The sequence below is a fragment of the Chrysochloris asiatica genome, unplaced genomic scaffold, assembly GCF_000296735.1.
Source record: "Chrysochloris asiatica unplaced genomic scaffold, ChrAsi1.0 scaffold00054, whole genome shotgun sequence".
NCBI lineage: Eukaryota > Metazoa > Chordata > Mammalia > Afrosoricida > Chrysochloridae > Chrysochloris > Chrysochloris asiatica.
In genome coordinates, this window is record NW_006408572.1 from 9235500 (window position 1) to 9251511 (window position 16012).

Below are 16012 nucleotides of genomic sequence, written 5' to 3' on the forward strand. Positions count from 1 at the left end.
AAGTAGCAGGGTCTGCACTGGGGGTAAATGAGGGTGGGAGCTGGCCACACTTCTGGTCACCAGCAGAACACTGGAAAAAGAAGAAATGGTACCTTTTCTATCACCCATACAAATCTGCTCTGCCAGGCCTCCCTCCACTGCCAAAGCTGCTCACAAGATGGTCAAGCTGCATTGGCCAGACACTCACCATTCAGTCTCCCTCTCTTGCCCTCCCTGCTTGTCCTCTCCTCCCAGCAAGCACTCCATCCACCTCTCTAACCTTTCTTCTGAAGTTCAGGGTGCCAGAGTTTTTATCTCTGACTGTTTAATTTTGCCCCTCCTTTCTTTGTTGTAGAGGATCTGTGTATTATGTGTGTTTAGTTCACCATCTTGTCACAAGTCCTTAATTATTATTCTTGTAACAGAATGATCTTTTAATACTTTTTACTGTAAATGTACAGAAGTGAACATTATAGACTAAATGTGAGAGTCTTACTGATTACGAAATTATGTTCATGGCAAAAGCAAAACAAAAACAAAGGTTCAACTATTAGCAGTTTATTTTATGAGGCACTTGTAACTGCAAGGTCAGTAGTTCAAATCCACCAGCCGCTCCAGGGAGCAAAGAGGAGGTTTTCTGCGCCTGTGAAAATTTATCGTCTTGGAAACCCTACATAAAGTTGTTGTGAGTCAGAATCATCTCGATGGCAGTGGGTTTGGTTTGGTTTGGGTTTTGTAACTCTACCTTGAGCTCCCTTGTACCCTATTATTAGCTGAAGAGGTCCTCGTGACTCGAGAGAGGTGCATTCTGGGAATACACTGCCAGAGCATACCCTGGGAGTCTAACCCACAGGATTCACTGTAGCTGCAGGGCACTGAAGTTTAAATCAAGGACTAACAGGTTTGTGCGGAAAGATAACAACATGAGTTAGTAAATGTCCTCATGCATTTTCCTAGTTACTTCCAGGAAAGGTTTTTCTTGAGGTGCCGCCGATAAAATACAAATGTTTCTAAAGCTGACCTAGTGCCTTAGCCCCAACCAAGTTGATGGAGCCACACATTGCTTAGTGGTGGCTTAGTTTAGCACGGAGCCTAAATGAATTACCCGGTTTGGGTAAGACTGATCTGCAGCTGTCTCTCCCAACTTCAGCGCCCAGCACCCAAGTTGACTTCACTCTCATTTCTGCTCTCCTCCCTCCCTTTCTGTGTGAACTCCCATCGGATGTGCACACTCCCATCAAGCCGGGTTCACACTCACACAAACATCCGCCCCTGTAGTACACGCCCGGGCGGCTGGGGGCCTCCTCCCCGAGTCTCGAGACTAGCTGCTTTATGGTCTCCAGTCTGGCGCACGCCCTCCTCCCAGGCCCCAAGTTCATCTCACACACGGTGTCCGGCTTCCTGTCCTCGGCCCCCTCCCGCCCCGCTTCCCTGGCCCCTCCCTCTCCCCAGCCGGCCCTCTCGCCCGCCCCCCTCCCCGATCCCTCGGGTCCCGGGATGGGGGGGCGGTGAGGCAGGCACAGCCCCCCGCCCCCATGGCCGCCCGTCGGAACCCGAGGCGGAGGGGGCGCCGGGGGGCGCCGGCCACCGCCCTGCTTGCCCCACTCGCACTGGGCCTGGGCCTGGCGCTGGCCTGCCTCGGCCTCCTGCTGGCCGCGGTCGGCTTGGGGAGCCGGGCGGCGCCGTCGGACCAGGTGAGGCCCTGCTGCACGCCCCCTGGGCACGCTGGGATGAAACCTGCGAGGAGGGAGGACAGAGGGCACGGGGAGGAGGCTGGCAGGAAGGCGAGCTGTCAGGTGGAGAAGGGCATGGTGACACTGCCTTTTCCCCAACAGGAGCCTTCCCAGGGGGAGCTGGTGTCAGAGGAGCATGAGGACCCGCCGGTGAGTGTGGCTGTCTGAAGACTGCTGGGCTTGTGTGTGTGAGGTGTGTGCAGGGTATGTGTGAAGGCAGGTGTGCATGACAGCAATGTGTGGGTGAATGTGTCCCAGCTCTGGTTGTGTATGTGTATGTGAGAAAGAGAGCTGTGTGTAAGAGGTTTATACCAATTTGTAGAGAGTATAAAGTGGTGATTGGCTGTGGGTGAGGTGAGGATGTGAAAATGTGAACTAGCATGGAAAAGAGGGATGCTGGTATACACACAGGGTGTGTACCCACTGGGCACACTGTACTCACGTGTGGAGCATGCGCTGTGTGCCAGTTGAGCACAGGGTATGAGTGGGTTGGGGGTGGGGGGTGGCGGGCAGGAGGACTGTGTCTGGTCTGGGGAAATGGATATGAGCTGAGATCCAACCCCAGAACCTTGCCTACTAAGACATCTGTACCTATTGCTGGCTGGTGGCTCTCCTGATAGCCCCAGTCTATCTGAGTTTTTGACTCTTGGGGTCCTTGGCAAGTCACTCTTAATCCCCTAGGAACTGAATCCCCAGGCAGAGGAAAACCAGGGTCCCATGCCAATCCTGAACCGACTGGCTCGGCCTCGCAGAAGTGGTGAGCAACCCTCTACCCCAACCTCAGGCTGGTCTGTGGTGGCTTCTGGATTCATGATTGCTTTTTTTCATGATAGCAGTCCTGTGCAACAGGCAGAACAAAACCCATCACTTAGCCTTCTGGATGGAGAAACCGAGGCTCAGAGAGTGAAGGGGAGGGAGTTCAGAAGGCAGTCAGCAGTGAAGGGGACCTAGGGATTCTGGCTCTTCTTTTAAAGTGTTTTCCATCACATAGACCCACTGCTCACTTCAGATCCCACCTCAAATAGGAAGGGGATGTCCAGGAATTAGGGAGGCCCTTGGGGTCTTGATGAGGACAAATTAAGGGAATCAGAGGCCTGGACCCTAGTAAACAAAAAGATTTACGAGTGAGCTGACCATGTATACTGATTTGCTGAAACTGTCCTGGTTTATGTCCATTATTTTGGTGTGATTGGTAACAGGAGTTCTTTTGCTACCAAAAGCATCTTGGTTTGTGTAATAAATCATGCAGTCACTCTATCTTATGGAGGAAAAGAAATTCTGAGGCTACAAATCTGGACAAGAGCACAGTGCCAGGGTCCTAAGAGGGGAGCAGGACTGGATGTGGGGTTCCTGGGCTTCCTGGAAGGCACTGTATGATCCATCGATTTTTTCCTTGACTTTCAGCAGCTAAAGGCCGGAAAACTCGAGCTCGAAGAGTGATTGCAGCCCACTATGAAGGTAGGTGATGTGAGCCTGGGAAGTGTGGTGGCAGAGGGGCTAAAGGATGGGGGACAGGCCTCACCAATCACCAGCCCTTTCCTGCATTTTACAGTTCACCCACGGCCAGGACAAGATGGAGCGCAGGCAGGTGAGACCCCTTCCCTACCGCTGAGCTTTCCCTTATTCCCACAGTACTGGCCTCCTGGGAGAGGGGCCCTTCAAGACCTTTTTGACTCTACCTCACCCCCACTTTCAGCTCCCTCCCTTTAGTCACAAAACCAGTTTATGAAATCCTTAGGACTTGGTTCTCTGTCTTTATGGCCCATACTTGAGGCCCTGGAGGACTCCTCCACTCCCTAGGACTAAAACAGACTCACTCCCCCACCAAACCACCAGTGCCAGCTTTCTCCTGCGGCCCTCACCTTTCTCCAAGGAACATCTTAGATTCTTTTTTCTTCTTTCCCCTTCATCTTCCATTAGTTTTCAAGTCCTGATCATTTTTCCTCAAAATGTTTTTAGTCTCTACTCTTCTGTCATACCACACTTCAGCACCAAGTCCTTGGAACCCCAAACCCAGCCTCTAGCTCCCTGCCCATCCTAGGCTCTCCTCACCCCTTCTCTCTGCCCACCTGTGCTGCCAAGATATACTTCTTTAGCCTTCACTTCCATGTTTCCATTCTTTCTCTGCTTGACTTTCAGCCTCTCCATGATCTGCTCTCACCCACATTTATTTGCATTCTCTGGAAATCTATACATTCTCCACATGTGTTGGGCTAATCTCCACAAAGTACCTCTTTTGGACTTAGCACATACTGTTTCCTCTTCTGGAATACCCTTCTATTATGATAGTCTAGGGGGCAAGAGACAATGGTGACTTGATCTAATATATTGGCAGCAGAGATAGAGAACTGTAGATGGATTCAGCAGATAGAGATAGAGCTTGCTTGTGAATTGGATGCGCAGGATAAGGGGAAGGGAGAAATTTCTGGGACTAGCAATGTCATTTTTTATGAAAATAGAATTGACCAGGGAAGAAATAGGTTGAGAGGGATAAATTAATCCTTGAATTTGAGATGCCTAATAATAAACAATGGAGCATGGTGTCTCCATACGATAGGCACTGGGCTGTAAGCCACAAGGTCTGAAGTTCAAGCCCACCAGCTGCTCCGTGGGAAAAAGATGAGACTTTCTGCTCCTGGGAAGATTTAAAGCCTCAGAGACCTATCCAGTGTCACTATGAGTCAGAACTGAGTCAATGGTACTGTGCTGTAGGAGTACTGGACTGCTAACCACAAGGTCTATGGTTCAAATCCACCAGCTGATCCTCAGAACCAACTCGATGGCACTTAACAACAATAAAAATAAAACAAAATGTGAACTCTACAAATAGATAATTGGACATACGAGGCCAGGTCAGAGGTTAGGTCGGGACCCATGAAATCAGGAGTCATGGCCATATTTGTTGTTGTTAAGTGCCGTCAAGTCAGTTCTGACTCATAGTGACCCTATATAAGGTTTCTTAGATTGTAAATCTTTGCAGGAGCAGAAAACCTCATCTTCCTCCCACCAAGCAACTAGTGTACTTAAGCCACCAACCTTGTGTTTTGAAGTCCAGTGCTTATGTTTTAGAACTACTGCATTCCTACATGGCCATATGCTATTGTTATTAAATGCCATCAAGTCGGTTCCAACTCACAGGGACCTTGTATAGGGTTTCCAAGGAGCAGCTGGTGAGTTTGAACCTCCGACCTTGCAATTCAAAATGACCTTGCAGTTCAGTGCAGTAATGCAAAGCACCACACATGGCCATATGGATGGTATTTAAAGCCATAGGATTGGGTGAGACACCAGGGGAAAGACTAGCTGGCAAAAGAAAGGCCCCAAGAACAAAGCCCTGTGGCACTTGGACATTTTGAAGAAGAGTAGAGGAAGGGAACCCAACCAAGGATACAGAGAAAGGGGAAGAAAGTCAGAGGAAGGCAGTGTCCCGAAATCTAAGCAAAGACAAGGAAAATGTGACTGTGCTGAATGTGGCTGAGAGGTCACATGAAATGAGAACAGAGAAGTGACCACTGGGTTTGGTAATGTAAAAAAGTCAGTTGGTAACCTTGACACAGGCACTTTCAGTGGCGAGTTTAGGGTGGGAGCCAACATGAATTGAATTAAGAAAAGAATAGGAGATAAGAAATTGGAGACTGTGACAACTCTTTCTAGAAGTTTCTCTATGACAACAATAGAGAAATGGGCTAGTAGTTACAGGGGGGTAGATGTGAGGTCAAGGAAAACTTTATCTTTTTAGGAATGGGCAATAATGCAATCATTTTTGCTGATATTTATTGAGCACTTACATCTTCTAGTCCATGGGTTATTGTTGTTATGTACCGTGAAGTCGGTTCCGACCCATAGCGACCCTGTACAGGGTTTCCGAGGCTGTAAATCTTTATGGGAGTAGAAAGCCTCATCTTTCTCCCATTGGAGCAGCTCGTAGTTTCAAACTGCTGACCTTGCGATTCACAGTCCCTGGGTGATATTATGCAAATAGTTAATGAGCTCCACTGTTAACAAAAAGGTTGGAGGTTGAAGTTCTCCAACTCAGAGATGCCTTGGAGGAAAGGCTTGTCTATCAATTTACAAAAAAGCAGCCATTGAGAACCTCTGGAGCAAAGTTCTATTCTGACACACCTGGGGTCGCCATTACTCTAAACTGACCATGTGGCAGCCGAGTTTCTGTGGCACCTGTTCTATTTCATCTGATCATCACAACAGCTCTCGAAGGAAGAGATTCCAATTTCCTCATTTTACAGATGAGAAAAGGAGCCCTGGTGGCCTAATGGTTAAGTGCTTGGCTGCTAAATGATCAAAGGATGGGAGTTCAAACCCACTCAGAGGCTCCTCAGGAGAAAAGACCTGGCGATCTGCTACTGTTAAGATTACAGTCTAGAAAGCCCTGTGGGACAGTTCGACTCTGTCACCTTGGGTCATATGAGTAGAAAATTGACTTGATGGCACCTAAAAACAATAGATCAGAAGATCAAATCTCAGAGAGCTTATATAACTTGTCAATGGTCATAAAGATAGTCAGTGATGGAACCAGGATTTGAACTCAGCCAGAGTGTATTTGTGTATGGTTCATGTGAGAGGTGAAGTTGCTGGTGCAAGGGTGTAGGGTACCTGCAGGGGCAATGACCAACCTCGGAAGGGATGGTTCTAGAATCATCATAACAAGAAGGTCAGAGGAGAAGGTGAGAATAGGTGGGTTTGTGGATTTAGTAGATGAGGAAGGCCCTGCCTTGTGACTTCTAGGTTATTTGGAGAACTGGGGGGACGGGGTAGGAGATGTGAGGAGAGACATTTCAAAGTGCTTGACTTGGTGAGTGCAAAAGCAGACTTAGTGGAAGAAAGTAGAAGGGTAACCAGGCAATATGGAATTGTCACTTGAGGTTGTGGTTGTGACACTGCAGAGATAGCCATGTGGTGTCCAGGTGCACCATGTTGTAATGTCTTCTGCCACCATCAACTCAAGCTGATTCCATAGCTAGGAATGCCCTTCCTCTTCTTCACCCAGGCCAATCTTTCTCCCCTCTGTATAGACCACTTGTTCTAGCTGCTACCCAGACATTCATTCACTGACTTAGTACCTATGTACTAAATCCTGCTGTGTCTCAGGGACTGGGCTAGGTGTCCACAGTGAGGAATAACCAGACCTATCCTCAAGAAGTCTAGAAGAGAAGAGGTAAGACATACATTCGTAATTACAGGACAAGTACAAATATGAAAGTAGCCAGAAATACATGGTGGCAAATAGGGGGATAAACTTAACTTTATGATGCAAGTCAGGTTCTCCGCCTCCAAGAGGGTGTGGCTTTCCTGGGCCTTGAACATGAGTGTAAGATGGACAAACAGTCAGGGGCATTCCAGGTAGAAGGAAGCACTTGTGTAAAAGTCCTGAGTTTGCCAAGAGTCTGATGAGACGGGAGGAGTGTGATAAGTCCTGTGTGGCTGAGCAGGAGCTGGAGAAGAGGACAGGAGTCAGATCACTGATGGAATCTGAAGTTAATCTACCATGAGGCATTGAAGGATTAAAGCAAAGGGAAGTAAATGAAATGGATATTTGAAAATGATCACCCTGTTTGTATGGAAGGAATAAACAAGGAGAGTGGAGACTGGAAATAGAGATTCTCCTTGAGAAACAGTAGGGACCAGACTGGTAAGGGAGATGGGAATCTATGAAGAAAGTTGTAAAGGAGAGGGAAGCTTTAGCATCCAGTGGGTGGAAGACTATGAGCCAAATGTGGACTATAAACAAGAAAGCAAGTTTGAGTGGGACAGGACAGAGACAAGTTCGTGTCTCTGTGTGTCCATGTAGCGTAGTGGTTACAAATTGGGCTGCGAATCTCAAGGTCAGCAGTTCGAAACTACCAGCTGTTCCACGGGAGAAAGATGAGGCTTTCTGCTCCCGTAAAGATTTATAGCCTCGGAAACCCTGTACAGGGTTGCTATGAGTCGGAACCGACTCCATGGCACATAACAACAACAACAATGGCTAGTCAGATGGTGGTGTTAGAACAGGAAATGTAGGCTAGAGACTCAAATCTGGAGTCTGCAGGATACCGATTGTGATAAACTCATGGGTGTGACTGAAAATACCCAGTGACCATACCGATCTTAAAAACATGACAAGGACAGATTCTGGGGCTGGCAAAGGGAGAGGAGCTACAGGAGGCAGCTTCAGTGACTCATTGAGGTCTCCCCAGGGAGGACTGGGAACTGCCTGTGGTCCCAATCGAAGAGCAATCTGTTGACCATGTTCCCTTCATTCCTTGTATCTTCCCAGCATTGTTTACTGGGTGCCCACACAGTGCTTCAGGGATGTAGCCAAGGCTGAATTAGCCAAGGTTGTCCCTTTCCTAGGCGTGGAAATCCACTGAACAGCAGTGGGTTTATATTTTAGGTTTGGTCCCTGACCTGAAAGGAACAGGTTTTCTGTCCCTGTACTGAAAGGAACAGGGTGATGTTAAGAGATTATGGAGGCAGGGTCAGGCCTGGCTGTTTTAAATTGTTGGCCTTAAATGGTCTTTTAAGCCAGTTGAGCCCTGAGGGACAGAAGGTGCAGCTCAGGGAAGGGTGTTTCTGGGAAGAAGGGAAAGCAGTAAAATGCTCAGCAGGGAGAATGGGCTTGGTGTGTGACAGGTACAGAAAGACCAGAGTATCTGGAGTGTTGTGCATTGGAAAGTGTGTGAGATTGAACTGCAAAGTTGAAAACGGCAGTCTATGGAAGACCTGGGAAGCCACTTAATATACTGCTTTATCTTTATTTTATATATATACATACACACACACACACATATGTATAATTTGCAATTACCTTAGCTGTAGAATTTTTTTGTACAAGTTGTATTGAGATATATCCCATACAATTCACCTATTTTAAGTGTATAACTCAATGGCTTTTAGTTTCAAAACCAGTGGGGACGGCAAAAATGACATGGGGGTGGCATCTGACCTCGTCTAACATCTCCTGGAGGAGAAAGAATCGCCATCATCAGTATCAGCTGTTCAAGGTCAATTCCTAGGAGTTGGGAGGCACATATGCCTCCAAGCTCCAACCTTTTTACCAATTCTGACACCACTGCCCTTCCTATGGCGCACTCTCTACTTCTCTGCTAGGTTTGACAATTCATTGTAGTGGCCATACTGAACTCACAGATCATACTCACAGTTAAGGAATTTATTATAGGGAAGTTGTTGTTATTATGTGCTGTCGAGTCGATCCTGACCCGTAACGACCCTGTATAGGGTTTCCGAGGAGTGGCTGGTGATCTTGAACCACCAACTTTGTGGTTCAAACCAACTTTGCAGTCCAGCGCATTAACCCACAGCGCCACACCAGGACCCCATTATAGGGAAGTAACAGGTTACAATTGAGGAACAGTTAGAATACAGTTCTTCAATCAGGAGGCTGTGCTCACAGGCACACCTCTCTCTGGCCCAACCTTTCAGCCACATGGCTCCTTGGCCTCTGGCCTGCTGAGGCAAGTGTCACAAAGGTCTTTTAGCTCTGCTGATAAATGACCAACACCCACTCCATTCCACCAATAAGCCTCTACCCAAAAGCACTGAGCTCTAGCCTTGTGAGTTGAGAAGCCTAGCTCTCCAGATACATGTCCAGGGTGGGAACACCGCACCCCACCAGCAAGCCTCCTCCCTGAAGGCGCTCATCATTATTGCTCTGTCGGCTGGAAAGGCCACTGCTCTGTCTTGCGCCTGCTCTGCTGCCTCTGCAGTTGCTGCTTCCCTGCCACCATGTCTCTGCCTCTGCTGCTTGTTGTCTCTCGCCATCTCTGGTGTCACAGCTATCTATCTCCTGGATCTAGGAGGTTCCGCACAGGGACCTCAGCTCGAGCTCCACTCCTGGCTCTTCTTTCTTGATGACAGTGAGATGCCCCCTTTATACCTCTGGGGTGGCTCATTTTAATCCTAGCAAAACTGACCAAATTCCCTTTAGGGTTCCATACACCTATTGGCATGGACCCACCCCACAAAGGTCCCATGTAGTTTATTTACATTGTTGACAAACTATCCAATCCCATTGGTGGGTATTAGACACCTCAGATTTGCATAGTCCTACCCCATCATTCAGAGTCCTGGTGTGGTGCTGTGGGTTAATGTGCCATGCAAAGCCGTTTGAACTGCAAGGTCGGCAGTTCAAGCTCACCAGCTGCTCCTTGGAAACCCTATACAGGGTCACTATGGGTCTGAATTGACTCGAAGGCACTTAACAACAACAACACCATCATTCAAAAAGCTCTGGTAGAGTAGTGGTTATGAATCGGGCTGTGAACCTCAAGGTCAGCAGTTCGAAACTACCAGCTGTTCTGTGGGAGATAGATGAGGCTTTCTGCTCCTGTAAAGATTTACAGCCTCAGAAACCCTGTACAGGGGTTGCTATGAGTCAGAACCAACTCCACGGCACAAAACAACCACCACCATCCCATCATTCGGTAGGAGTTACAAAGACTCTAACTATTAGGGCCACATTACATAACTCACCACACTCACCAGCTGCTCCTTAGAAACCGTATACAGGATCACTATGAGACAGAATCGACTCCACAGCACTTAACAACAACAACATTGTATTAGCATATTCCCAGAGTTGTGCAACCATCATCACTATCAATTTTAGGGTATTTTCATCAGCTTATAAACAAACCTCAAACCCTTTAGCTGGAATCCCTGGGTGCTACAAATGGGCTGATACCTAGAGGTTGGTGGTTTGAATCAACTCAGAGGCACCACAGAAGAAAGACCTGGCACTCTACTTCTAAAAGATCAAAACTATACTGAGTGCGGTTCTACTCTGCCATACATGGGGTCGCCTGGAGTCAGAATTGACTTGACGACAGATAACAGGTTTGGTTTTTACCCATTAGTAATCATCATGCAGAGTCCTCGTGTGGCGCTTATAGGATAAGCACTGGACTGCAAGGTCAGTTTGAACTGCAAGGTTCATGGTTCAAACTCACCAGCTACTCCACAGAAATCCTATCCAGGGTCGCTATGGGTCAGAACCAACTCGATGGCACTTAACAGCAACAACAGTCACCATCCAGTTCCCCGACTCGTCCTTATCCCTGCCGTATACAATCACTATCTATTCTGGACATTCCATATAAATGAAATTGTAAAGTACGTGCCCTTTTGTGACTGGCTTCTTGCACTCACTGTATGGTTTTCAAGGTTCATCCATGCTGTAGCATGTGCCCGTGCTTTATTCTTGTTTATGGTGAAATAATATGCCATTGTATGGATATATCACATTTTATTTATCCATTCATCCGTTGATAGACATTTGGCTATTTTATTTTTAATTCTAATAGTTCAAGTAATGTGTGAATAAAAAGGCAAATAATATAGACAAAAATGAAGTAAATACAGGAGTCCTTGTGTGATGTTATAGGATAAGCTCTGGACCAAAAGGTTGGTTTGAACCAGAAGGTCAATGGTTCAAACTCACCAGTTGCTCCTCAGAAACCCTATACAGGATTGCTCTGAGTTGGAACCGACTCAACGGTACTTAACAACAACAAAAAGTAAATATAAAGCTCACATGCCATTTTTTCTTTCGATTGTACTCTTCTCCTCAAACATGACCACTGATAACAACTTGCTCTGTAGCTTTCTGGTCCTTTGGTCTACATGTTCAATCATATATCTGTTAATAGTGCTACACATAACTAACTCCCTACTATATTGCTGGACTCTGTAGAGATTGGCTCCTCCTTTGCTCTGGGTGATCTATGCCTTCTGGGTAAAACCAAACCCACTGTTTTTGAGTCTATTCCAACTCATAACAACCCTATAGGACAAAGCAGAGCTGCCCCATCGTGGCTATCGATCAATCTTTATGGAGGCAGGTTGCCACATCTTTCTTCCACAGAGTGGCTAGTGGGTTCAAACCACCAGCCTTTTGATTATCGGGTGAATGCTTTAACCACTGTCCCACCAGGACTATTTTCTGAGTAAAGTGGACCTCTGGGAAATGTAAAGGACCTTTCCTTATCTCTGAACATTGATATTCAGGTGTTGATGGGACAGTGAGTGGCTGGGAGGAGGCCAAAATCAACAGCTCCAACCCACTGCGCTATGACCGCCAGCGAGGGGAATTCACAGTCACTCGAGCTGGACTCTACTACCTGTACTGTCAGGTAAGCCCCACCTGGCTCCATGGCCAAAGCAGTAAATGAGGGAGGAGGATCTGGTTTGTGAGAAAGGGGGCAAGACATTGGAGAGGGAGATTTTGGAGTTCTGGTGTGATGGGATACCTGGGTCTCTAAGGAAATTTGAAATTGAAGAGAGGGCAAGCAGAGGCCTGGACTCTGCCTGCCCTCCTCCTGCCCCCAGGTGCACTTTGATGAGGGGAAGGCTGTCTACCTGAAGCTGGACTTGCTGGTGGATGAGGCCCTGGCCCTGCGTTGTCTAGAAGAGTTCTCGGCCACAGCTGCCAGTTCTCTTGGGACCCAGCTCCGCCTCTGCCAGGTGTCGGGGCTCTTGCCCCTGAGGCCAGGATCCTCCCTGCGGATTCGCACCCTCCCCAGGGCCCAACTCAAGGCTGCCCCATTCCTCACCTACTTTGGACTCTTCCAAATTCACTGAGGGGCTCTAGTCTCACAGTGGTTCTTCCAAGCTGCTGGCTTCCCACAACAGCTCTCCAAAAACCCTGCCCACCTTGCCCCATTCCCAAATTGCTCATTCCAGACCCCTTCCTCTGTAGGCCTTGGGCTTGTTCACTTGTTGCTGTCCCACAAACATAGTCCCATTCTTTCCTTACAACCTCCCATCTCCGGCTTTCCACCTCACTAATTGATAAAGCCGTGGCCTTTCTACTCCCCCATTTATCTCCTAACTCCCACCCTGACCATGGCCCCAGAACACCATATGTTTACTGTACTCTTGGGCAAAGATGGGTCTGGAAGACCCTTCTTTGGGCACTAAAAGGGGCTGGACCTTGTGGCAGGAAGCTGAAGAGATGGGGACAAGACCAGGTGTCCCCAAATGTAAGGGGTAAGAAAGACCAAGACTAGCTTTGCCCCAATGCATCCCTGTGGATTTTTAAAACAGATATTATTTTTATTATTATTGTGACAAAATGTTGGTAAGTGGAATATTAAAGAGAATAAGTCATAGCCTCTCTCTTTATTGGGGCTTCAGGGGCATTCTCAGGGTAGCAGAGGGCTATGGGAAAGGGGTCTGGGCTTTGGGGTGTAGTGGCCTGGGAGTGGGGACATATATGCCTCTAGTCTCCAGGCATGAGCTAAGACAGCAAAGGCAAACAGCCTAGGAAAAAAAATCACTCCTATGCCAAGGTGCTGCCCAGCTGGCCTCATTTACCTAGGAGGCGGGTTTCCTCCTGCCCGGGGGAATCCCTGCCTGGGAGGAGCGGAGCCTTCCTCTTAGCCACCTGGGGACATTTGGCAGAAACTGGCACTGGCTGACTTTGGTTCAGGGTGGGAGCAGGCCTGGGGGTCCCAAGACTGGGTCCGGGAAGAAACCTACAGTGGCTTGGCTGCTGTGGCTCCTTTTTCTCTCTCGTTTTATCCATAGCCTTATGTAAGAGCTTTTCTTGGGAAACAGGAAGTCTCTTGCTTGCCAAGTTCAGCACAGGGAGCAGTACAGACCTTATTCCAACACACCCGGCCTGGCCTTAACCCCAGAGCTCAGCCAGTCTCTGGCTTCCTCCACCCTGGTTCTTCTCCCCACCAGCTCAAACCCCCCTGGCCCACTCCCATCACCTCTAGAAACATCTCCAAAGACCTTGCCCTGAGCCTGAGCCAGATGGTCTGCTGGCCTTACCCAGACCCTTAACACTGACCAGCTGGTCCCCTCCATCCCTCCTCTTGGCACCATGCCCCAGAGCCACCAACCCGCCCTCCCCCACTTCTGGGGCCGCCCCAGGCTCCGGTGCTCAGGCCGCTCCCCCTGGGTGTCACTGGCAGCCCCGCCCTTCCCAGACAGACCCATTTCAGAGTCTCCTCAGGCTGGGGAAGGGGGTAGGGGTCTCAGAGGTAATACCAGCCCATAGCGGGTTGCCAGACACACCAGACAGTACCCTTAGCTTGCTTTCCTGCTCCCTCCTTTTTATTCTCAAGCTCCTTTTTATTTCTCCCTTGCGTAACGCCCTTCTTCCCTTCTGCAGGGTGCCCACACCCCTATCTGTCACCTCCTTGCCACCCCACTCCTGAGGCCACAGCGGTTGGCTGTATCCCCAGGTCATGCTGGCCTCCTCTCCTTCCTCAGTAGCCCCCAAAGGGCCCCCAGGTGACATGGGGGAGCCAGCTCGAGAGCCAGCACTCTCAGTTGCCCTCTGGTTGAGTTGGGGGGCAGCTCTGGGGGCTGTGGCTTGTGCCATGGCTCTGTTGACCCAACAAGCAGAGCTGCAAACTCTAAGGAGAGAGGTGAGCTGGCTGCAAAGGACTGGAGGACCTTCCCGGAAGGGGAATGGGCAGCCCTGGCAGAGCCTCTGGGAGCAGGTGAGTGAGGTGAGAAGGCTGTCTGGGAGAGAAGGATGGTGGCAGGGGGTCTCTGGGCCTCTCCTATCCTGCCTCCTGGTCTGCAAAGCTTCCAGAGGGTATAAGAGAGGGTCCCGGATCTGGAAGGAAAAGAAGCGGCCATTCCAAGAAAGGAAGCTGTTAAAGATTAATGCTTCTCATACCTAATAGATCCTGGAGGGCAGCCAGCACCAAGACTCAGGGTGCTGGGGAAAGGTTCAATAGAAAAGTCCAGTATTCCTGGGGAGGGCTGGGAAGGAAGACTGGTTGAGACCCCTTGCATCTTTGTCTAACTTTGACCCTTTTTCCATGATCAGAACCCTGAGGACCTGGAAGCCTGGGAGAACGGGGAGCGATCCCGGAGGAGGAGAGCAGTGCTCACCCCAAAACAGAAAAGTGAGGCCTCCGGGGCACCTAAGGGGTGGGAGGTGATTAAGCAGCCTGGGATGGGCTGAGGGGGGCTGAGAATAGGGCCCTGCTGAGATTTCTTCTTCTCTCTTCAGAGAAGCATTCAGTCCTGCACTTGGTTCCAATTAACATCACCTCCAAGGGTAAGCACTATTTAAATAATGGTTTTGTGGGAGAAATTGGAACTGGGGGATTTGGGGCTGACATCTGGATCCAAGCAAATCCATCAAGTATCTGAGAGTGCTCAGAAATTCTGACTGCCACATTCCTCACCTCCAGAGGACTCTGATGTAACAGAGGTGATGTGGCAACCAGCTCTCAGGCGTGGTAGAGGCCTGGAGGCCCGAGGATATGTTGTCCGAGTCTGGGACGCTGGAATTTATCTGCTCTATAGCCAGGTAACCCGTCATACCCTGAACCTCACATGGGTATCCCACCCCTGAGCGTTCCTGGCCCATTTATCCAGATCAAGCTTTGAAGAATCTTCTTCATTCCCTGCCTTCATATCAGAGCGCCTGAGACCTCCAAGACTTGGGTCATGGCCATCCTGTTTTATTTCTTCCCTGTCGTACCAGGTCCTCTTCCACGATGTGACTTTTACCATGGGTCAGGTGGTATCTCGGGAGGGCCAGGGAAGGGAGGAGACTCTATTCCGATGCGTACAAAGTATGCCTTCCAATCCAGATCGGGCCTACAATAGCTGCTACAGTGCAGGTGAGAGCCATGCAGGCAGGGGAGGGTGGATGCAAAGAGAACAGGATAGGTCTCTGATCTGGAGGTGGTGGTGCAGGGAGCTATACAGTGGGCGGGGAGCGGGGGTTGAGGATGGGGGGAGTTCTTGAAGTGAGGAACAAAGGAAGAACACCGAGGTTCTTGTAGGAGACAGAAAAGGTGGAGCTGGAGAAGGGAGGGTGAGACATCAAGGCTCTGGATGATGGCTGTGCCTCGCTAAGCATCTGTTTCCCCCCCTTTCTCAGGTGTCTTCCATTTATACCAAGGGGATATTCTGAGTGTCATAATACCCCGGGCAAGGGCCAAACTTAGCCTCTCTCCACATGGCACCTTCCTGGGACTTGTGAAACTATAATTGTGTTATGAAAGGTGGGTCTGAGCTTGGAAGACCAGGATGAATAATATATGTTGGAGACAGTCAAGAGCTGACCAGAGGACTGGAGTGAGCAGGAATGGAGGCCTTTCCTGGGTTGGACTTCGACTCTCTGATCCTCTCTTTTCCCTTCCCTCCTCTACTTCTAGGCCTGTGATTTCATGGATATTAAAAAGCTAGAAGAGCTTGCTTTTATGCTCATCCAAGGGAAGGGGGCGCAGTCATTGTCCAGACCTACTATGTGGCCCACTGGAAAGCTTCCAAAACAGCACTACCATCTAGTGGCAGTTTGAGGGAAT

General features: G+C 49.1%; 2 protein-coding genes across 6 annotated transcripts; both read left to right on the forward strand.

Annotated features, from left to right (window-relative positions):
* Positions 1-1484: 1484 nt before the first annotated feature.
* Positions 1485-12308, forward strand: TNFSF12 (tumor necrosis factor (ligand) superfamily, member 12). Its single transcript, XM_006863374.1, has 7 exons — positions 1485-1673; positions 1815-1862; positions 2394-2469; positions 3117-3170; positions 3265-3300; positions 11736-11860; positions 12057-12308. Exons 1-7 carry the CDS (start codon positions 1515-1517, stop codon positions 12306-12308), a joined length of 750 nt encoding a protein of 249 aa, XP_006863436.1. The 5' UTR covers positions 1485-1514.
* Positions 12309-13830: 1522 nt separating this feature from the next.
* On the forward strand, positions 13831-15695 carry TNFSF13 (tumor necrosis factor (ligand) superfamily, member 13). Of its 5 annotated transcripts, none has more exons than XM_006863375.1 (6): positions 13831-14182; positions 14518-14596; positions 14704-14751; positions 14888-15006; positions 15184-15322; positions 15586-15695. In XM_006863375.1, exons 1-6 carry the CDS (start codon positions 13925-13927, stop codon positions 15693-15695), a joined length of 753 nt encoding a protein of 250 aa, XP_006863437.1. In that variant the 5' UTR covers positions 13831-13924. The 5 variants fall into 5 exon arrangements, with proteins under 5 accessions (XP_006863437.1, XP_006863438.1, XP_006863439.1 ...); XM_006863376.1 differs by having other exon boundaries at positions 13925-14191; positions 14527-14596; XM_006863377.1 differs by lacking the exon at positions 14704-14751 and having other exon boundaries at positions 13925-14191; positions 14527-14596.
* The last annotated feature ends 317 nt before the right edge of the window (positions 15696-16012 follow it).